The sequence below is a fragment of the Erpetoichthys calabaricus genome, chromosome 2, assembly GCF_900747795.2.
Source record: "Erpetoichthys calabaricus chromosome 2, fErpCal1.3, whole genome shotgun sequence".
NCBI classification, from domain to species: Eukaryota; Metazoa; Chordata; class Cladistia; order Polypteriformes; family Polypteridae; genus Erpetoichthys; species Erpetoichthys calabaricus.
The window spans coordinates 323634947-323657997 of record NC_041395.2 but is presented as its reverse complement, the minus strand read 5'-3'; the positions used below and the strand labels follow the sequence as shown (position 1 = coordinate 323657997).

Here is a 23051-nt window from a genome sequence, read left to right as displayed (position 1 = left end):
GGTTTAAGAATATGCAGACTTTCAAAAAGCTGTTAGAAAGTGTGCATGAGGCCCAGTGAACAGGTGGCTGAATTGAGAATGAGGTGGCAAGGTGGAAAAGAACCAGCAAATCCTTAGGGCAGAAAGACTACTGCACACTGGCAAAGACAAAGTATTTTGTCATGCTAGCAGGGAAGAGCAACTACCCCTAATGGTAAGCCTTCTTACTGTAAATTATGTCCTAAAAAGGCTGCTGGACAGTGGCCAGTGAGATAGAAAATGACTTGTGTTCCAAGTACAAGATTTTCCAATATGACTGTGGAGTGGTGACCCTGCAGGTGCCAGAAATACATGGCCCACTTTAGAGAAAGAGGTGCCACAGAAGGCTTTCGGGATGATAAAGATATCCTTGTCATCAAAAAGCAGCACAGTTCAAAGATTAGGTTGCCCCTTTCCTGGGGATGTGCATCCATTAAGGAAACTGAATGCTCAGGGCACAGGATAGTAGAGACCAATAGAAGGAGCTCTAGCCTAGCATCCCTATTGCAAAAGTAATTCAACATATTAGATCAGACTAACTTTTATCAGTCCCAAGGGGAAATGCACATGTATACAGCAACGGAAAAATAAAAACACAGATATAGATAATCTTTCATATAACTCTTAAGTACAATTAGAAGATGCCCTAGGTGGAGGTTTAACCTTTTTTTTTATTTTATTTATATACATGAAACCTTTATCCCAGGTGACTTGTTCTTCCAATTGGAGTACAGGCATTTGATGTGACTTGCTCATTGTCACACAGTGTCTGTAACGGGATTTGAACCCACAACCTCAGTGTTTAAAGTCCACGGCCAAAAGCCTTAAGTACTACACCACACTGCCTAATTCTGGCTTATGAGCCTGCATTCACCTCTCTGGTGGAAGAAAGAGGGAGTACATATGTCCTTCACCATCATTATTACTATTATTTATTTAGACATCTCTTTTATTAGTAAATTAATTTTGTTGGTAAATTTGTAAATTAGTATTGGCTTCCCCCACTTTGTGAATATAATCCTTTTGTGAAAACCCCTTTGTAAGGTGGATTTTCATAAAGTGAACACAAAATTAACATTAATTTTAAGGGTTTCTTAGCCCCAGAAAAAACAACCACATTTTCACTCAAAACAAATCCCAATGGAACTGTTAACTATAACATGTTTCCATGCTGCAACAATAAACAGGGACCAAACCCTTCACTTTAATGTCACAGTCTATTAAAATTCAAGGTATGGTAGCTATTTCAGATAAGAAAGACAGAGGTTTTGAGTTAAGGTAGACAAATCGTGGTGACATAGAGTGTTGACATGTATGTTAATAAGTAACACAATAATAATTTCACTGTACTCTGTACATGTGACAGCATAGACCCAATAAACCTATATTGCACTTGGAGATTTAGGAAGGGAGTCTGTGAGTGCTTTGTGATACTGGAGGCAGGTAAATGTGACAGAAATCTGACATACAAGGACAATAACTTGCACAGGTGGGCCAAAAGTGAGACTGAATGCTTTGCTGATTAATTTCAATTTATTTGCTGCTTTGGGTGGTCAAGTTGATCATCCCAATGTTGAGATTCACTCAAAAGAGGCCTGAATATTCTATAATAACTCTCGCTGGGACGAAGCAATCTGAATGAAACAATGTGCAATGTGTTCCTCAGTATATGGAGCTTTGAACACGCTGGGATGCCCCTGCGTCGGAGCGATGAGGAAGGCGCTGGACAGCCGTCACAGCATTTAACCTTCGTTGGCAACTTCTGGGTGCATACCGCCCATACCCCTTCACTCAGTCGCATGATGTCTCATCAGGATGTTGACATACAATACTGAGCAGCGCATGTTCATGGTACGAACCTACTGGGTCACAAATTCATTTAAGATGTCAGAACAAACTGGATGATTGTGATTTAATGGAAGGTTACTTCCAGCAAGATGGAGAAATGTGTCACACAACGGCAAGGAGCATGGCAGAAACTGAGTCCTTCTTTGGCAACTGGGTAATTTCAAAGGGGCTTTGGCCACCATGGTCACCAGATCCGACACCACCAGGCTTTTTCCTTTGGGGTATGCTCAAAGGAATAGTCTATCAGAAAACAAGCCTCGCACTGTGGAAGATTTGAAGGAAAACATCCACGTGAAATTGCTGCTATTCCCCCTGAGACACTTGCAGATACGTTCAGGAACATGGAGCTCTGCATCGAAATGTGTCTGGCAGAAAACGGAAACCACTTCTAGCATCGCATGCAACGCAATCGATTACACATACGTCAAAGTATATAGCGTATTTTTTTGGTTCAGATTGCTTCATCCTAACGGAAGTTACAAAAGAATATTCAGAGGCTCTTTAGAGTGAATCTCCCTGTATTTTCTTTATGTAATAATTCTATTTTTGTGCATTCCTACCTCTGTGTCACAAAACATTCATCCTGTGTATTTTACAATATCAAAAGTTTTCTAACAATAAATTTACAAAATCAGGCAATCACCAGCCAAGCTATTTCTCACCAAGTGTACACATTCACGTCCTGAAACACAAAACCCTTGTAAAACAAAAGCATGCACGTGTACAAAGTAAACAGATCAAGGGTACTCACAAACAGTTATTTCAAAAGCCAGCTCTCCTCCTTCACAGAAAATGAAACAACCGTCTTTCATGCAGCTGTACTTACTTACTTTAATTTGTGGGAGCACCTTTAAAAAAGCTATACAACTAAAGCTCATGAAAACAACATCTAAATTTGACTTTCTTTCAAGTTGAGCTGCTGAGCAATTAAAAGCATGAGGGATTAAAGCCAGCAACACTACCGTAGGTTGTCAAGTGAAAAGCTTAAATTAATAGCAGGTACGGTAAACTCTGATGTGGCAACACAACGGGGGCTCCCAGCCAGCCCAGAGGGCAACATTCAAACAGAAGCACACTACCTGCACTCTCACCATGGAATATTTAAAAGTTTTCTTTACTCTGGTTAACAGCCAACCAGTTATCTGCTTCCTTTCTGAAAAGCAAATCGAGGGTGTCACTCGGGTATCCAGTACTGATATTTACTCTAAAGAACTTCCAGTTAAAGAATTTCATTCCACTAGTTTGTCTATAAAAAATAACTGGGGAATTTACTAATTATTTATAGAGGCACACTCTGGAAATATACATTTAATTTGCATGAAACTGTCAAATTTTAAGTAGCAGCGTATTTTTTTCAAAGGAGAACAAAACTGCAGGGGCTTCAAATTGCAATGTGTGGTATAGCGGGTCCGCGGCTTCCAAAAAAAAGCTGGGTTTTAAATCCGTATAGCCGTGCTTTTCTCCGTGGGCGCGACTGCACGACCACGGGGAGTTTAATGGGGTAGTGGGAGCGGTCATTCTCGATTGCCTCATTGGCTTCCTGTGGTACGTGATTAAGGCGCTGCGCCCATGAAGGGGGGGGGGGGTTTCTGGGAATGGTGAAGAAAAAAAGAGGTTAATGGTCAGTAAAGAGCAGTCTAAGCAGGGAGATCTGACCACCTGAAAAGACGGCGAGCGAGCTGGGGCCCCGCGAAGGAGCGTTAGCCGGTGGCACTCTGGGGGCTAGTTCGCCCCACTAAAATTTCTAGTGAGTGGTGTGAGCAGAGAGGTGTCCTCCCGAGGGATCTGAGGAGAGACTGTGGGTGCGCAAAAGATGAAGGGAGGAGAGCCAACCTCGGACGGTCTGGCAGTGACGTCCGTAAGGAGGCCAAGACGGAGGTTGGCTGAAGGAGCTCGTGGCTGTTGGGTCTCCACCGGCTACGTGAGCAATGGGTGAGCCGGGGAGAAAGAGAGACGGAGCTGGGCCAGAGAGTAAAGAGAGAGAGAGTGCATTTTAACTACTGTATTTTTAACCTCATATTTTAAAGGATTTATTTATTTGATTTTATCCCCCTGCACACTTGTTTTGATGGATTTATTTATTGAAGAAACTGAGGCACTGCACTTTTGTTGGAACACTGTTTGTTGTTTTAATAAAAGCACTTATGCACTTTTTGGATATATCCCCTGGTTTCATGTGAGATTTGTCCTCATTTGTCAGCTCATCTCGGTGACATTACTGACGGTGTTGGGTTTAGGGCTCCCATAAGGATGTTGGGAGCATGGAAAGAACCTGCATCGTAGCACAATGTACTGTGCAACAATCCTTAAAATTATTTTATTTTGCCAAAAAGATAAAAAAAAAGAAAAAAAAAAACCCACAAAAGTTAAAAAGGGGATCCAAGGACAAAAATATTTCTACAAAAACTATGTTCAAGTGCATCCATCCTTGCTTCTTATACAGCAGGCTTTCCAGTTTAGGCTCAGAAGGACTGGAAAAAAAGCTTAACGTGCTATGAAAGCTACACATACACACACAGCCATAACTCACAAAGCAAACTAAAATAGAAAATAAAGCAATTAGCTTCACAGAATAACTTGCACTTGTTTATACATTTTAAGCTTAAACCTTTAAATTCTATTGTGGCCTGTGCACATACTGTAAAATATAGGTAACAGTTACCTACTGTGATATCATAACCTGCATCCATTTTCCTTACAAATTCAACATGCTAGTTGTAAACCATTTTATTCACAATTTAAGATTCCTGTTTTAAATTAAAAGAACATACTCACCACACATTATACCCAATGCAGTGCTGAAAACTGCCATGTATCCAAAGTAGAAGGATGTCTGAAATAGGCCATACATCCTAGACAGAAATCATTTAATAATTAGGGTCACAGAGCAGCTCTTTGATAGTGCAGAGTTGAAAGACAGGTTCTTTAAAAATTAACATGCAGCTACCTAAGAAACATCCTGACAACGGGAGATAACAGACAATGCAACCATGTTTTCTTACCTGTCTGCTTAGTCGAGGCTCAATTCTTAAACTACTTCATATTTTTCTACTGTTTTTTTTTTTGTTGATTATTTTTGCAGATAGGTTTGGCTATCAGTGCTGAATACTATAAATATAGTCCACTATAATTAAACTGTAATTCTGTTCATTGATTGGAAGTTTTTTGAATGCCAATCAATATATTTATATTTTATCAGAGTGAGGAGAGAAACAAGTCTTCCCAAAACAAGCAAAAACAGTACAGTGAGATACACTAATTTATGTACAGTATTAGTATCAAAGTTAAATCCCACATAAGTACTATTATTCATAAAAAGTTAATAAACCAGAAAAAACAGAACGAACTGAACCATAGTCAGTATCAGTAAAGCAGATAAGAATCCGTTAGAAGCAAACCTCTTACAAAGATGATAACTATGTGAAATGCACATAAAGGGGAAGAACATTAGGTGCAACATGAACCTTATAACTTTGGTTCTAGGAAAATCACAGCCATAAAAATCGTGCCACAGCCTGTAAAATGTGACTTTTACTATGAAATCAAGCTCTGTCTGTGAAATGCAATGCTTTGAAGAATATTTAGTCTTCACCCTTTTAATTCACCTTATTTCATAACCAAGGATTATAAAGAGTAAATTGTGTAATACAATACAAAATTTAATAATTGAAGTGCGATTATTTTTAAAGCATTCATTCCTGTGTCAGTACTTTGTTAAATCACCACACTCAGATATAACAAATTGTAATCTTTTCTCATAATTCTATATTAACTTGCAGTTATTTGCTCATTCAATTTTTTATGTTGCTCTGGCTGTGTCATGGTAGCAGGTAAATAGTAACTAAAAACAGCTTTGAGGTTGAGCTGCATATTTTTCCAAGTGATTAAAGTAAAAATGATTAGTAGGCCACCGAGTTATTTACCTTGTTTTGTTTAAAACAATGGACTATTCCCTAGCTTTCCTAGCTGTTAGCAAATTTAGGCTTGCAGTTACAATGGGGATTCAACTTTTTAATCTGGTGGCTGTGTTTTCTGACATTGTGTAAATAGTTGAAAAATATTTTTGATTTTTTCACCTAATTTTCCATAATTTTCAAAGCTTTGAAGGTCAGGTATAAGTAATACTAATGTAAATTCAACTTTTAAATGATTAACCCCTATGAGTGTAACACATTTCAAAACATAGTATACAATATTCAATTTAGGCATGTTGTTCTTATTCTTGGTGAATCACCGTCGTATGATTATTTATAATATTGAATGAAGCTTAGTAAAAGACATTTGTGTAATGACTAATTTGTTATTTTTTCACATTGCCCTCAATTACAAGTTTTACTTTGTAAAAGGTACAAAAATACTGCTAAAATAAAACTGTACTTAAGGCCAAGAAGCTTTGGGTCATATATGCGTAATCAATTTAAAAGAGAAATAGGAATTTTAATAACTTAAAAACATTAATCCCATTCCAACCAAAACCATCTATTGATAGCATGATTGTAAAAAAAAAAAAAAAAAAAAAAAAAAAAAAAAAAAAAAAAAATAGTGACTTCAGTTTATTACGACAAAGTATGTAAAAGATATAGAAATTTACAACAAATTCATACCATCATTTATGCTATTTTTTCCAAGGCTCAAGTTTGTTTAAAATATAACAAAGCCTAATGAAAAAGGATTGTTTGAATAAAAACTATTTGCATTTAAAACCCTGTCATTGATTTCCCAACTAAATACACTTTAATGTCTTATCAGAATGCCTGAAGACAATGGACTACACTATTGGGTGTAAAACTAGTAGCCTGTGTAGTATTACATGCCCAAGGCAATTACACCTCAACATTGTCGGGCAAATACAGAGGTGTCCTTCCACTGGCCTACACACCCACTAGGATGTCAAGTTCGGCAAAAAGTTAGATATGACCACTCATAATAAAAATAAGCATTTATCTGAATATATTTCAATTTTGTTTAAAAATTCTGAGAGTTTTGTGCCAGTGTACAGTATGCTTTTTTAATTTTATTAATATTTTCACATTTTTGCTTGTAGTGCATCTGTAAAGCATGACATGCTTATGACTTTTGCACAGCTCGTTAAAAGTTGTTTGGGAAAACTGAAGCTTAAATACAAATGCAATACTAGTTCTCTGCAAATACAAACTGAAATCTTTAAATTCTGCAGACTCTTTATCATGATTTATTGAGTAGGTGTCACAATTCAAAGCAGCATAAAAAAAAGTCTAAAATTAATGTTACTAGGAAACTAGTACGTTAACAAAAAACATGTGAAGTGTAAGCTTTAGGCGAATAAAAGGGTCAAATGATCACCACACTGGAAGTTGGATTCAAATTGAAGAGCATAGGATGGACAGACCTGGGAGTCTGGAGCCGCTCCGACCATATCCCACTTGGCAGAGACCCTGGGGTAGAACAGGACACACTGGAGAGACGGTCTCTCAGCTGACTTGGGAACACCTGGGAAATTCCCAGAAAGAGCTGGAATCTGTAGCTGAGAACAGGAAGGTCTGTACTAACCTGTTTGGCCTACTGCTACCATGGCCCCCAACAAGGGCTCTCATTTATAAAACTATTTCGAGCCTCTCTTTGTGCTTTTTAAGAGGACAAATGCTGCATATTTGCACTGAAGAACTTTGTTTTTTTCATCAGTTTAGACTACCTGTGGTCAGTTCTCAGGGAACTGGCTGACAGGTCAAGAACATCTTAGCCTAGCATCGCTCCATCATGCTCTCTGTGCTAGAAGCCTTTAACAGACAAAGTGCTACATCCAGTTTTCGTATGGTATGGGTGCACAGAAATATAACATGTTACATAAAAAGGCATTTTCCACCAGTGTCCATTTTCCTAACGTAATCAGAGCACTTTACTGCACTCATATTGCATAAAGGGCACCCAAGGAGAACAAAGCTGCTTTTGTTAACCAAAAGCAGTTACATTCTATTAACATGCAAGTTATCTCTGATGCCATGATAAACCAGCAGTGGTCAGGACTGCTCTGGCATAAAGAGACCATTTGCAGATAGAAATCAGAATGTGTAGACGTGTTTGCTGGTGATTAACGATCCACTTTGTTGACACAGATTGGACCTTTTTTTTTTTTTTTTTTTTAAGGCATGGTGTGGCTGGAGCTCATGATATTTACAGAAGCAGTAAAATGTTGTGATTCAATATTTTTGAGCTTGTTGCGGACACCCATGCTTAGGCCACCAAATAAAGATCTAATTTAGAGACAGTAACTTATCACTCACAATCACATGCGTCATGTGGCTGCACTACCAGCCAATGAAGGACTGCTGCATCGTGACTCCATATGTATGAGGTTGATTGGCACGGTTCGTACATGGATGTTTCAGGGTAGAACCAGGTGACGTTTGGGTTGCATTCACGGACGCATATTTACAAGATAATTGCAACTGATAGAGGGTAAATTGCATAGAAATGTGTGTACACCAGGTTTTTAAAAATCTGATTTATTTTTTTTTTTGGCCATATGCATTTTCCTGTTTTTTTGCCATACATGTATTTTCACACTCAGTTTTGGAAATGAGGCCCCAGGAGAAGTGGTTTCAAATAATGATATGAGATATGTCTGTAGTAATACAAAATTCCAGCACTGAAAAACTAAACAGTTCATTTACATTTGAAATTCAGCTTTTGCTTTGAGTATGATCCATCAATGATATTTGATCTTACAGTCCTACTAACATACAGTGTGCATTATATAGTTAGCCTTTAAATAACACAGATGTACTTCCCATTGAAACATTAATCAACAACAAGCTCTTGTCAACTCTTCGGTGGATAGGTCAAACCCTCTCAGATAAATGTAATAGTAAACAGTACAATCATCGTCATCACTGGATAAACAGCTATTTTCTCGGTTTACAATACAGCACTACCCTTTCTGTTGCTCTGACCATTGTAGACCTTAATTAATTTATCCACACTTGACTTTCTCAATGCTTGCCTCAACACCTTTTCCAGCAATCTGCCAAACACCTTTTCCAAACCTAGAAATGCATTATACAATTTACTTTCCTTAACTTGATGCTTCCCAGAATTTATCCAACAAAAAAGGCATCATCTGGTCTACCCTTCTCATTCATTAAAACTGCATTTTGCCAACTTTCATGTGATCCCTCATTCTTTTTTTCAGCATTCTGAACCAACTGTATTGTTTGCTCCAAAAGCTTGATTATTTGATATGACCAAAGCTGGAACTGATCGCTATTTCCTTCTTATACTGTAATGAACACACTTATTTTCCAATCTTCAGGAATTCTACCTCCACACACAACATGTTGCACAGGTAACTCGGCTTTCTACTTTCTTTAACATTTATGTCATGACTCCAGCTGGGCCTGTTGCTTTACTTTTGTTCATCTTTTTCAGCATTTTCACAAGCATACTCTCACCTCTACTTTTCCAGTACTTTGCGTCTCTTTCTTACAGATCACCCAATCAACCCCTGAGCTTGGTTTCTGCCACTGTTTTTAACATGTCCTGTTTTCCTCAATTGTCATCTCTATGTCAGCATTTCACATTGGGTTTTTTTGTGTCTTGTTGACTCTCTGACCAACTCAATACTTCTTGTGTTGTTTTTAACCAGGCATTCCTCATAACTTTCCATTTGACCATACATTTTTCACTCTTGATAGCAAGATTTCAGAAAATGTACTTTCACGCTAAAGCTGAATATATTTTCCTTTCATAAGCTTGTACAATGATGCAATATTTACTCTATTTTTTCTTAGCTTAATTCAAACAAAGAAATTACTTTTGCATTTATCCAAAATGTATTTATTCTGATTTTGTGCATTGTACAGATGCCACATTTCTATTATCCAGCAATCCTCTGATCTTTTTTATATTGCCTCTTTTTATGATAAACAGATGCTGTAAGGTCTTCTCATATACTATATCTGCAAGATGTTTCTCTTCCTTCCTATTTTTTTTCTTGATGATTTAAATTCTCTCCAAACTTTAGATTTTTGTTTCCATGGATTTAACCCTTTCGACAATAACTCCCATCTCCTATTTAGTTGGGCTCAAGTGACCGCCCCAACCCCATCTCACTACTCCTTTGGCTTCTTTAATTCAAGTTTATGAGCTGCAGAAAACTAGGTTAAGATCCTTGCCTTTAACCCATCAACTGACAATTAAGATCATTATCTATGCTTTCTCCATTTTGTCAAAAATGAAATGCAATTTTTCTTTAACACTAGCAAAGCAGACAATTTTAGTATTTTTAGCTGTGCACTTTTATTGCGTGAGCTGCCTCATGTCAAGATGAACATTCACTGTTTCGATTATTTTTTTTCTTATTTTAGACAATGTATGATTATGGGAGATACTGAATGATTTCAAGGTAATTTAAATATTATTATTCTTTTTTTAAATTAACACTGCACATTACCAAAGCTTTCTGGCCTTAAATTCTTAATTTTAACAACATTTTCAAACCTTTCACAAACCGAAAGAGTGTACAAAAAGGGTTTGTGTATTTCATATGAAGCACAGGTGAGAACAAGATAAATACAGGACAAAAATGATCCTTAGGACATCAGTAAGAGGCATCTCAAGAATGTTTAAATGTGCTCATGAAAAGCCATTAATATATGTATCTAGCTGAAGATATGAAACACTTTATGAACAATTTATGAAACTGTAATATACGGGCAATGTGAGATGAATTGGATTTACTTTGAAGACACAGCCACGTTCACATATATTGTCAGAGGAAGTCAATCAGCAACTTTCTGTTTTAGATCATTTTAACATGACAATGGCATAATTCCTAAAAAACAAAAACATATTAGAGGAATATTGACAGCTATGACCCCTACTTAGAGCCTAAACGAGGAAGGCACTAATTATGAAGATGGCTGACTTACTATTTTAAAAACTTGGGGAGAATGTACTTGTTAAGACATACACATCAAAAGAAGGTCTGTGCACCAAAATAAAACATTTTTCCTTTTTTACATTCATCCATTCATTTCCAGAAACCAGTTTATAGTTTTGGGGAGGAAGAACCTATCCAGGCAGAAATAGGCTCAAGACAGGAACCAATCTTGTATTAGCAGCCACTTTATAATGGGTTACACAAATCCTTATTTTACAACTAATAAGAGGACAACAGCAAGGGACACTTACTTTGTTTTGAAGAAATAGTAGTAGAAAGAGTACATGTAAACATAAACCGCTGTTGATGCTGCTGACAAAAAGCTTGTCCATTGCCTATGGATAAAAAAAAAATCAAGATAAAAATAATAGGAAAAAGAAACATCCAAGCATACATGATAATGCAAAGTGGAAATTTTACTACAGTTACAGGAAAATTTAAAATGCCTCCTGCACTTTTATCAGGCCAACATGAAGTAAAACACAAAATCCAAACAAATTCAGCTAAGAGGACTTAAAGTAGAACTATAGTACTTGCACCATTTGTGTAGTGGAAAGCTTAGGAGAGCAACAGTACATGAGGATGTAATTTTCACATTCTTACACCACTACATACCTTGCGAAACAAAACAAGAATGTGGGGAGGAGTATGTCTCATTGTGCTGTGGATGGGACACAGCTACATTACAGCAGGTTTCTCTTTCCACCATGAATGCGAGATTGCATAAGTACTGTATGAGGTGGTCTTCTTGTTCCATACAGAATGCATCACCATATGCTCTTTTAAATTCTGCATTAGTTTACTTTTTATCACCAGCAATTGGCATAAAGATGAATATGTACAATAAACATTTGTGTAAGTTAACTGTTTATTGTAATAGTATGGACCAGATTGTTCTTTTTCTAGTGACAATCATAAGATAAAATTAAAAAATGTGTAAATTGCTGAAAACTTCTGCAATGTTAAGCATATGGAATAAAACAAAACAGGGACACTAGAAATTTAGAAAAAAAAGCCCAAGATCACCTGGCAGTACAGTTATGTACATGCTAATTCATTATTAATAAAATTTTGTAATTCTTCATGCACCTTTTCCACCTAGGACAATAAGAAGAAAAACGACTTACCACCTATAGTCTTCAGCATTGAGCAGGAAGTAGGTGCACACAATGGTCACACATACGGTCACAATACAAAGGATTACAAGCACCAGCATCATGAAACCATATACATAATATATCTTGTATGCCCAGAAAGAGGTAAAGATGAAATACCTAAAATGAAAAGTTTCTCATCAACATTTGTCACTGCTTCTCAGGAATATACAGTGGTGTGAAAAACTATTTGCCCCCTTCCTGATTTCTTATTCTTTTGCATGTTTGTCACACAAAATGTTTCTGATCATCAAACACATTTAACCATTAGTCAAATATAAAACAAGTAAACACAAAATGCAGTTTGTAAATGGTGGTTTTTATTATTTAGGGAGAAAAAAAAATCCAAACCTACATGGCCCTGTGTGAAAAAGTAATTGCCCCCTGAACCTAATAACTGGTTGGGCCACCCTTAGCAGCAATAACTGCAATCAAGCGTTTGCGATAACTTGCAATGAGTCTTTTACAGCGCTCTGGAGGAATTTTGGCCCACTCATCTTTGCAAAATTGTTGTAATTCAGCTTTATTTGAGGGTTTTCTACCATGAACCGCCTTTTTAAGGTCATGCCATAGCATCTCAATTGGATTCAGGTCAGGACTTTGACTAGGCCACTCCAAAGTCTTCATTTTGTTTTTCTTCAGCCATTCAGAGGTGGATTTGCTGGTGTGTTTTGGGTCATTGTCCTGTTGCAGCACCCAAGATCGCTTCAGCTTGAGTTGACGAACAGATGGCCGGACATTCTCCTTCAGGATTTTTTGGTAGACAGTAGAATTCATGGTTCCATCTATCACAGCAAGCCTTCCAGGTCCTGAAGCAGCAAAACAACCCCAGACCATCACACTACCACCACCATATTTTACTGTTGGTATGATGTTCTTTTTCTGAAATGCTGTGTTCCTTTTACGCCAGATGTAACGGGACATTTGCCTTCCAAAAAGTTCAACTTTTGACTCATCAGTCCACAAGGTATTTTCCCAAAAGTCTTGGCAATCATTGAGATGTTTCTTAGCAAAATTGAGACGAGCCCTAATGTTCTTTTTGCTTAACAGTGGTTTGCGTCTTGGAAATCTGCCATGCAGGCCGTTTTTGCCCAGTCTCTTTCTTATGGTGGAGTCGTGAACACTGACCTTAATTGAGGCAAGTGAGTCCTGCAGTTCTTTAGACGTTGTCCTGGGGTCTTTTGTGACCTCTCGGATGAGTCGTCTCTGCGCTCTTGGGGTAATTTTGGTCGGCCGGCCACTCCTGGGAAGGTTCACCACTGTTCCATATTTTTGCCATTTGTGGATAATGGCTCTCACTGTGGTTCGCTGGAGTCCCAAAGCTTTAGAAATGGCTTTATAACCTTTACCAGACTGATAGATCTCAATTACTTCTGTTCTCATTTGTTCCTGAATTTCTTTGGATCTTGGCATGATGTCTAGCTTTTGAGGTGCTTTTGGTCTACTTCTCTGTGTCAGGCAGCTCCTATTTAAGTGATTTCTTGATTGAAACAGGTGTGGCAGTAATCAGGCCTGGGGGTGGCTACGGAAATTGAACTCAGGTGTGATACGCCACAGTTAGGTTATTTTTTAACAAGGGGACAATTACTTTTTCACACAGGGCCATGTAGGTTTGGATTTTTTTTCTCCCTAAATAATAAACACCATCATTTAAAAACTGCATTTTGTGTTTACTTGTGTTATATTTGACTAATGGTTAAATGTGTTTGATGATCAGAAACATTTTGTGTGACAAACATGCAAAAGAATAAGAAATCAGGAAGGGGGCAAATAGTTTTTCACACCACTGTATACTATCAGTAAATCATTATTTAAAAGAATAAAATATGAAACCAAAAATAAAACTTACATCTCAATGAAAATGGAGCCAAATGGAAGAATTCCACCAAGACAAACAATGACAGCAGGCTCCATAAACCTGACATGGAAATTAAACAGATTAGATTAGTAGGCCTAAAGTCCTGAAAGCTATTCAAAGTGTGAAAAACACAAGAAATCCATTAAGTTCTTACAATGTCAATGGCAGCTGAGTGACATTTTAAATTAACTGTTTTTTGTTGTATTGTAATTTGATTATCCACTCAACAGGTGGGGATTAGTAAATTTAGTATTCCATAAATTATAAAACACTCATTAATGTTTTCAGCCCTTAAATTTTAGCATAAGTTATCAGTGAAGATTTAACTTCATATTAAAAGTGAAAGAGTGCTTGGACTTTGAGACAAATACCAAGAAGGGAAATTTTCTTCCAAACCCCCTCCTCCACTATACCAGAATGCTGCAGATTTTAAAAACTAATGTAAAGTATTCTCAAAGTGAGATTAATAAACATAATATTGATTATACTTTACTGTTTCCAATGCACTGTTTCTTTCTCCCTCTGAGACCTCTGGGTTCCTTCTATATCCCAAAGACAAAGCCATTAATGAATGTACATTGTGAAAGACTGTGGGTGTGTGCACAATTTGGCCCAGTAATGGACTGGCACACTTTCTGCTCTGAAGCTATTGCTGCTACTTTGATCGGGGAAAAATATTCAGGTTTAGAAAATCTTGAGAAAAATAAGCAAAACAGTGTCATCTTCAGGTCTTCATTTTACTGTTAATCACTGGCAAGTTTTGATACAAAGCCTCCCATTAAAATCAGATGAAACGTCATCAATCACATGTAATTTCTTTTCAAAATTAGCTTAAAGTTTTTTTTTTTCACTTCAATCTCAAGTTTTCAGTAGATAATTTCTAGTTTATTACATGTTACTGTACATTAATGATATAAACGGACTACCAGTACTGTGCTTGTTTATAATTTAAGAAACGCTAACGTAAATGTTAAAATTACTTTTTTTTTTTTTTTTTTTTTAAATCAAAGTAGTAACCCATGTAGACTTGCTGTACATTAAATACATTGTCTACTGTAATTCTCTTAAGTGTTGAAATAAACCCTGGTCCCTAAAAGTAAACCAGAAAAACTTGTTTAAATGTATAAATGAACACAGGATATTAAAAACAATATTCAATGTTGATAATACATTTTGATAGGGGTTTACTTTGTGTGTTGCCAATAAATATAGTCTGATTTATGGAAAAATAAAGCTGCCTGGTAAACTACTAATATAATACCTTACTGCATTTACATTGTATAGGACCATCTGCAAACTATTCTTTATGTTATCATCTCTGAATGAGCAATGGTAAACTACAGATTAGCCCCTACAGGCACTGCAACAAAAGAAAGATTTAGAATATATTTTGGAATGCTAGTATAAAAGGGGCTAAAGTGTATGAAATTCACATCACTATCTGCTCAACCATCCAGGAAGAGTATCATGGTTTCTAATTAAGTTATCATATTGCAGATAAGCATCTTGCCCGAGCAGCTCTCCCTAAAACTACTTTCTCACATGCAGGCCATCCCAGTAATTTACTGATAAACACACAGGTCAAGTGCATGTGTGAACAAAGTCAAGTCAAGATTCACAGGAAAGTTGAATCAGTAACTTCCAAGGCAGATGTGAAGCTAGGAGGAGTTATACATGTGGTACTCAGCACATGTCTTGTGGAAGTTGCTGTTTTTTGGTTTACGACCAATACTTCTATTTATGTTTTAAATGCATTTTTTTGTGATTAGACTATGTTATACAAAACATTAATCCAATGAATAAATTAAGTAAACTAAGAAACACAATACTGCTGTTTATAAATATATTTTATGTAAGACCAAAAGTAAAACTACTATCAATCAATGTTGCCAAACCTTTTGCACACATTTTAGGGTCTCTCTCCCTTTACCTGGAATGACAGGTTCATGTGTGAATGAAATTGTATAGACCCTTGTATATGAACAAGCAATTCTCTGAAAATTTCCTAGAAATGTAAACTTTAGAACCTACAAAGATATGTGTGAATGGGTCTTACTTGTGCAGCATTCACTACAGTTCACATTTTTCCAAATAAAACACTAGCTTTTAACTGAAGAGAATGACAAGTCTGTTAGTGAAGTCTTCAGACTCCTGATGCACTTCACATTCCACTAGAATACCTTTATTTTTGCACATTTAATTAAAATCTATCATTCAACAGAAGTAATTTAGGCTGCACACAAGAGAAAATAAAAAATTTCACAGACTGAAATATTTTGAAGTTGACAGAAGGCAAATATGATTGCGTATGAATCAAGAGAAAAAATACCTTCCAAAGCCTTGTCATTAACACACAAAAAATTGAAAGTTTGTCCAAAAAACAGAAATGAAATATTAATGTACAGTAATGCACAATGGATGCGTGGAGGAGAAGGCCAGTGATGCCTATGTGTTCATCAAGGTCTTTTTTTTATTTTACCTGAGCAATACAACATAAAACTTTCCTTTCCTATTTTAGACTGTATATACAGTCCCCTCCACAATTATTAGCACCCCAGTAAAGATGAGCAAAAACAGCTGTTTAAAAAAAAAATAAAAAATGGTGAATTGCCTTAGCTCTCACACTGAAACAATGACAGAAATTCAACCTTTAATTGAAGTAAATTTATTCTAAGAAAAAATAATCCGCCATCAAGAAATAATTATTTTTAACAAAACATGGCCATCCTAGAAATTCTTATGAGCAAAGTGTAACTAAAGTATTTTTTCCTATCTATATCTGCCTTTAGATCAGAGTATGCAGAAACTTTCAAGTAGTAATCCATTACTTCCTGTTTCACTGGGGTATAAATATGAGGTGGCACAGAGGTCAAATTCCCTTATTCGCTCCTTCATATGGGAAAGATAAGAGAACACACAATTCAAATGAAGAATGTGTTGACCTTCAGGGAATGGCTATTAAAAAAATTGCTACTCATCTAAAAAAATCTCCATATCTACTGTTAGGGCAAGAATTAAGAAGTTCAAATCAACTGGAACTGTTACCATCTTGCCTAGAAGAGAATGCAAATTTATTTTGCCTCCATGTAAAGTGAGCAGGATGATAATACAGGTGTTTTAAAACAAAAAAATCCCCAGGATCACTGTTTGAGAACTACAGAAAAGTAGCATCTTGTGATCAGATGCCACCTCCATGCAAACAGATTATTTGTTAGGCATGCCAGCGAAACACCTATTCTATCACTAAACCACAACTATAAATGCCTGCTGGATGCTAAATGCTACTGGATGGTCAGAGCAAATGAAAATTGAGCATTTTACTAGCAAACACTCAAGGTAGGTTTGGCGTAAGAACCACCCCCCACTGTCAAGTATAAAGGACATTCTGTGATGTTGAGGGGTTTCTTTCCAAAGGCCCTGGGAATCTTGTTAGATTCCCTGGTATTATGGTCACCATTAAATACCCAGAAATTTTTTAAATTTATATCTGGCTGCCTCTGCCAAGAAACTAAAAATGGGTTATCTGATCTTACAGCGGGACAAAGAACCAAAAATATCCCCAAATCAACACAAAAATAGTTAAAGCAAGATAAAATCAATCTTCTGCCATGGCTGTCTCACCACCTGGACCTAAACCTCATTAAAACATGTGAGGTGAGTTTAAAAAGAGAATGCACAACAGATTGTCACACACGAGTGATTAGGGGGTAGCTAAAGGACCAGATGAGCTGCACCAAACCACAAGACGGGGAACTAAGACAACGTATTAACATCCATCCATCCATCCATTTTCCAACCCGCTGAATCCGAACACAGGGTCACGGGGGTCTGCTGGAGCCAATCCCAGCCAACACAGGGCACAAGGCAGGAAACAATCCTGGGCAGGGTGCCAACCCACCGCAGACGTATTAACATCTCTCTCTTTATTTTAACAGGAAAGACGAACAACAAAAACCCACAGCACCTTGAATCTGTGTCAAAAGCCTCGTCCGTCTTATTCTTAAAACCCCCTGATGACTTCACCTCCGGTCACTTACAGCTGACATCACCATTGTCCCAAGATCCTCCACGTCATCCTCCCAGCATTCCCACTTTCGTTCTCCATCACATAAATTCTTCTGTGTTACTACCATACTCTGTCAATTGTATATTACCCACCTGACTGTTATAGAGAACTCTAAAGTTCTTACTGTGGTTTACAGTATACGGGGACGGACTACCGAACCCTTAAACTGTTTTTCTTCACAAGATATATATACATACATATACACACATAATATATATATAATATATAATATATATATAATATATAATATATATATAATATATATATATAATATACGACAGAGATAAGTAGTGATGGTTGTGTAATGTTGAACTCCAAAGACAATATAGCTCTACCCAAAGTGACCTTGGAGCCATTGTGAAAATAGTGAGGGAAATACTTGATATACTGGTTAACAGGCAAGTGTGCCATCTATGACACCATCATCACAATTTGTGTGGGGATGTTTCTTTGTCAACAGATCAAACTGTATAAAGGCCAAAAGTTACATGTCATGTGTTTAAAACAACGTGTGCCAAATGACTAGCTTGTGGCTTGGAAAACAAACTGTGCATTAAGAACAACAAAAAAAAAAATAGGGATTGCGCTTTATATAGAAATTAAGACCACCAAAATTAAAAAGCAAGCACAGCAGGTGTCAGGGATCAGAATAGATAAATCAAGCACACAGTCTAATTAATGGTTATTCAGAGAGGTGTCCCTCACGTAAATGCAGGTGCTTTCTGTAAACAATGATTCAGGGCTTCTAAGAATTACATCCAGAAGTGGAAAAGCAAATCACTCATTCAATTTTAAGATATAAGCTACTGCACATTGCTATGTACGTGCCTCTTTTATAGTGGCTTTCCATTATAAGACATGAGGGCACAAATAGAAGCAAAGTGTTCATTATACAAAAATCCATCCATCCATCCATTTTCCAACCCGCTGAATCCGAACACAGGGTCACGGGGGTCCGCTGGAGCCAATCCCAGCCAACAAAGGGCACAAGGCAGGAACCAATCCCGAGCAGGGTGCCAACCCACCACAGATTATACAAAAATGTTTAAAAAAAACATTTGATTCAAAGTCTGGTAAGAAAAGCTGGCTTAGTAAGGCAACTGAAAGTAGCAAATGCATACCTTCAAACATTAATGTCATTTTTCATTTTTTTAGTCGGTGAATAGAAGATGACAAACACATTTTGGCTGAATGGACTGACCAAGGCTTTTCTTATGACCTCACAAATAGAGGCTCCTAAAAGTCTAAAATGATTTTTTTTTTTTTTTTTTTTTTATTTCGGAGTGATTTGCAAAGGCTGCTAGAAATAGAAATTAGTTGCTGAATGGATTGGGTAAAAAACTAGACTGTTCATCCAAATGTAAAATCATGTCCTTGTGATGATGTAGGTTGGTTCTACGCTCCCACTTCAGTTTAGGAGCCGTCACTGTCGATAATGTAACCTGCCATTGGGCTGCGGTAACTGAGGATACGTACACAGTCCACAAGGGATGTTTTCCTTTAAAAACATCTCGGTGCCCCTTTAAAAATTTGACGACTCCTTGGCTTGCCCTATTCGGACCTTGCAGACAGAGGAGGTCCACCAGCAAGCACAGACACTGTTCTTTTCTGGCCTGAGTCCTCATCTGTCCCTCATGGGGGTTCCCAATCCGGACATTGCTCCACTTTCCCATCCTTCCTGCCAGTACATGGGTCACCTGCGGAGCCTTCCCTCATCTGGGTCCCCAGAATGCAGCCATGAGGCTGCCCACTCCGGACCTTGCTCTATCCTCCGACCGCTACCGATTCCTGACTCCTCCCGGCGAAAGTATTTTGACCTCCCGCTGCTGCCAATTCCTGGCTCCACCCGATGAAAGTGTGCTTAGAGGTCCACTGTCACTCCTGGCACCAGAGATCGCTCAACAGCAGCGACCCAGCCCCACTGAGTGCTGATCAGCTCCCTCCTTTCTCCTGTGTATCACACACTCATCTGCCTGCTGCTCTCCCCGCCTCTCTCACACCAGTTTCTCCAACCCTCTACCAGTCTTTGCTTTCCCCTTTCCCAATATTCATTAACCACCGTCTGCCTTTTCTCTTGTTCTTTGGATCCCCTTCTAGCCCTCGCGACGCCCTTTTTAAAGCGAGGGTGAAGCAGAGCCACAGCAATCACAGCTCCAGCAATAATTAGGGTCACACGTATGCACAAAGTGCAGGGTTGTCCATTCCCACATCCTGCGCTAGAACCACTCCTGCCACACTACCACGCCCCACCCAAAGATACGAGTGTAGACCTTAATTTACTTATATGCCCACTTATCGAGCCGTGGACCTACCTTATCACACTCCTCCCCACTTAAAGCCACCAGTTGCATGGTAATGGTGAAGGCATGGAGCCTTCCCATGCAACTGGCAGCTTTAAGAGGGGAAACAAATAACAAAAAGTAAGACAGATCGGGATGAGAATGAAAAAAAACAGGACAGATGAGGACTCAGGCCAGAGAAGAAGGGTGTCTGAGCCTGCTGGTGGACTTCTCCTCCTTAACATGGTTTACTTGTATGTGTGGAACTGAGCACTGCACTATTTATTTGGACATCTGATTTGTTTACATGGATTGTTTTTAATAAAAGCATCTGCACTTGTTCAACCATTCCTTGTTGATTGTGTATGTGTCCTCACTTGCTGCATCCCATCCAATTAAGTTATCAATGGTGAAGGTTCAAAAGGCTCCCGATAGTGCAACTGAAAGCATGGAGCCAACCTGCACCATCACAGTCACATAAGTAGGCAGGCAATACAATCTATTCTGTACAACTATTAAGTCACAATAAACATTGAATTAGCCCAGTTTGGCTTAGTATGCATTAAATTTATCTGGCACCTCATGCAGGTTTGGTTACCAACTGGCACTCAATGCTATGAGAAAAGACACATCACTGTGACCTCACAAGCAGGAAATGGATGGATGGATAACAAAAAAAGTTTCACGAGAGGAAATTACTCCTTTAAAATTTCTAAAATCACACCTTAATCACCCTTATAATGACAACTTCTAACACTCAAGCTAAACATTTCAGTCTAATAGAGAGAAATGGTAACAATGACAGCTCTAAACAAATATAATAATATTTGATAGTTTTCATGTTGATATTTTGCAAACACTTCTTAACCATTCACACTACAGATATTCAACTTGTACAGCCATGATTGCAAATGAAGTTACAATAAGGGATGACAATTGCAAAATGAATGTTTTTAGTAAATTAACGTGAATAAACCATGGCTATCAAGCCGGCCTCACACTTGCTCAAAAATGTTTTTTTGCTACTGGTATCTTAGGGGCTGCATCAATACTATTTGAAATTTTTTTAAATTTGTGCACATGCAAATGGATTGGTGTGGACTAATTTTTACCACCTTTTGCTTAGTTTTTACATAGGCCTAGAGACAGATGAAGTGATTTAACAAAACAGAAATTCAAATAAAATGTAGCCACACAAAGTGATTTGTAAACTTTTAAAGATAAACATAGGTTTACCATTTCTTCTCTGGGATTGGACGTGGCACAGCATTCACACGGCAAGGGAAATTTGGCTGTCCAGATAAGTTTCGGCCCAAGATTGTCCCAACCAAATTCAGAGGAAGGATAACAAAAAAGCATATACAACAAACAGCAACCTAAAATGAAAAAAAAAAAAGAATTGGTTAAAAGAATCAGCAGCAACAAAAGAGTAGAAAAAAAAAACCAAAATGACATTTTTAAAGGGTGTATTCTTCTGTTGGGCTTCTTGATTATATACCATATTATCTATTCACATTGTATTCTATTTTTATAAATTCAAACAAAGATAAAAAATACATTTTTGCTCGTCAGAAAAGGGGTGCAGATTCTAAAAACAATGCAACTCCTAAGCATCCCATCCCCCATTATACTGAGAAAGGCTTCATTAAAGCAAATACTGCTGGTTAAGCTGTGATCCAAAGTAAGATGACACATGCTGTTTGGCTATTAACAGGATAGCAGGTTTGGCCCAAATCTGATCGTGTGTAACCTAAGACGGAACACACGAGTGTAGTTTTTGGCCTCCATAGAGGCAGAAGTGCCTTTTGTCAGCAATGAAAGGAAGCAAATTAGATTACTGCAAAGAAATGTGATAGTGTGCATGCTTGCTCAGCGGATACACATATTGCTTTTACATGTGTTGGATCAATACGTTAAACCATTCTGAGAGCAAGACTCAGAAACATGAAGTCTCGAAATGCAGCAGCAGCAGCATCATAAAAAAATGCTAATGCTAGAGCAGCTACACCAGTAACTCGGTGCTCTTAAACTAGATTCAAAAATGAGCCTCCAAGTATTTATATAACTTCAGGCAGTGAGCTAAAAGCGCTATGAGAGGCTGCAGAGCTTATAAGATTCACCTAACACAATAAAGAAAGAATGAAAATACTGAAGAGGCACTGTGCATTTGAACAGATCATCTTTCTGCCGAATGTTGCCATGTATGTCAAACTGCTATACATATTTTACTGCTCTTCAAAACTTTAGTCTACGACTGTTCTGAAAACTGACAGATGATTCAAATCACAGGCAATCTGGTTTTTATTGCTTCAGATCTCCTGGATCAGTTTAATGCATACCTGTAAATGAGCTAATGACCAAACTTTTCTCTTTCCTTTCAGCTACACTGTGTATTCAGGGAACCAAAGTGTAATGACTCATAATAATTTGTAGTTTTTAAATATTACAGGAATGAGTTTACCTATTTATTTTTCTACCTCTTTATTCAGCTTAGAGCTGTTGTAGGCCCACACCTATCCCAGTAGTACTGGAGCCTATTTGGAGCTGCTGATAAAGTTAATATGTATGTTTTTTGATATTTAGAAAGAAAACATGAAGAATGAATACACTTCACACAGACAATGCCCAGGCCTGGGTGTGATCCCAGGATTGTGCTTAATTCAATTCAGGGTATATCAGAGGTAGTAGGGAAAGCAATCTTGAACAGGACCTCAGTCCACAACAGGTGCCCACTCATACACAAAAGAAGAACAATTGATACACAGGTGCAAAATATTGATCACATTTTCTTTCTTAAAACAAATCATGTCAAACAAGCACCGAAAGGCAGTGAACTATCCATTCTATTATCTTGTGGCTCAAAAAACAAAAAAGAATAATCAAGATTCTTCCCAGCTCTCTAAAAATGTCC

General features: G+C 37.6%; 1 protein-coding gene across 1 annotated transcript in view; it reads right to left on the bottom strand.

Annotated features, from left to right (window-relative positions):
• tm9sf3 (transmembrane 9 superfamily member 3) overlaps positions 1 to 23051 on the bottom strand; it is a 135027-nt gene that overhangs the window by 2875 nt on the left and 109101 nt on the right. Inside the window, exons 10-14 of the mRNA XM_028796001.2 lie at positions 21377 to 21516; positions 13787 to 13855; positions 11911 to 12057; positions 11035 to 11118; positions 4642 to 4718 (exon numbers count right to left, since the gene is read on the bottom strand). Coding sequence (XP_028651834.1) covers positions 4642 to 4718; positions 11035 to 11118; positions 11911 to 12057; positions 13787 to 13855; positions 21377 to 21516 — 517 coding nt within the window. The remainder of the gene's footprint in view (positions 1 to 4641; positions 4719 to 11034; positions 11119 to 11910; positions 12058 to 13786; positions 13856 to 21376; positions 21517 to 23051) is intronic.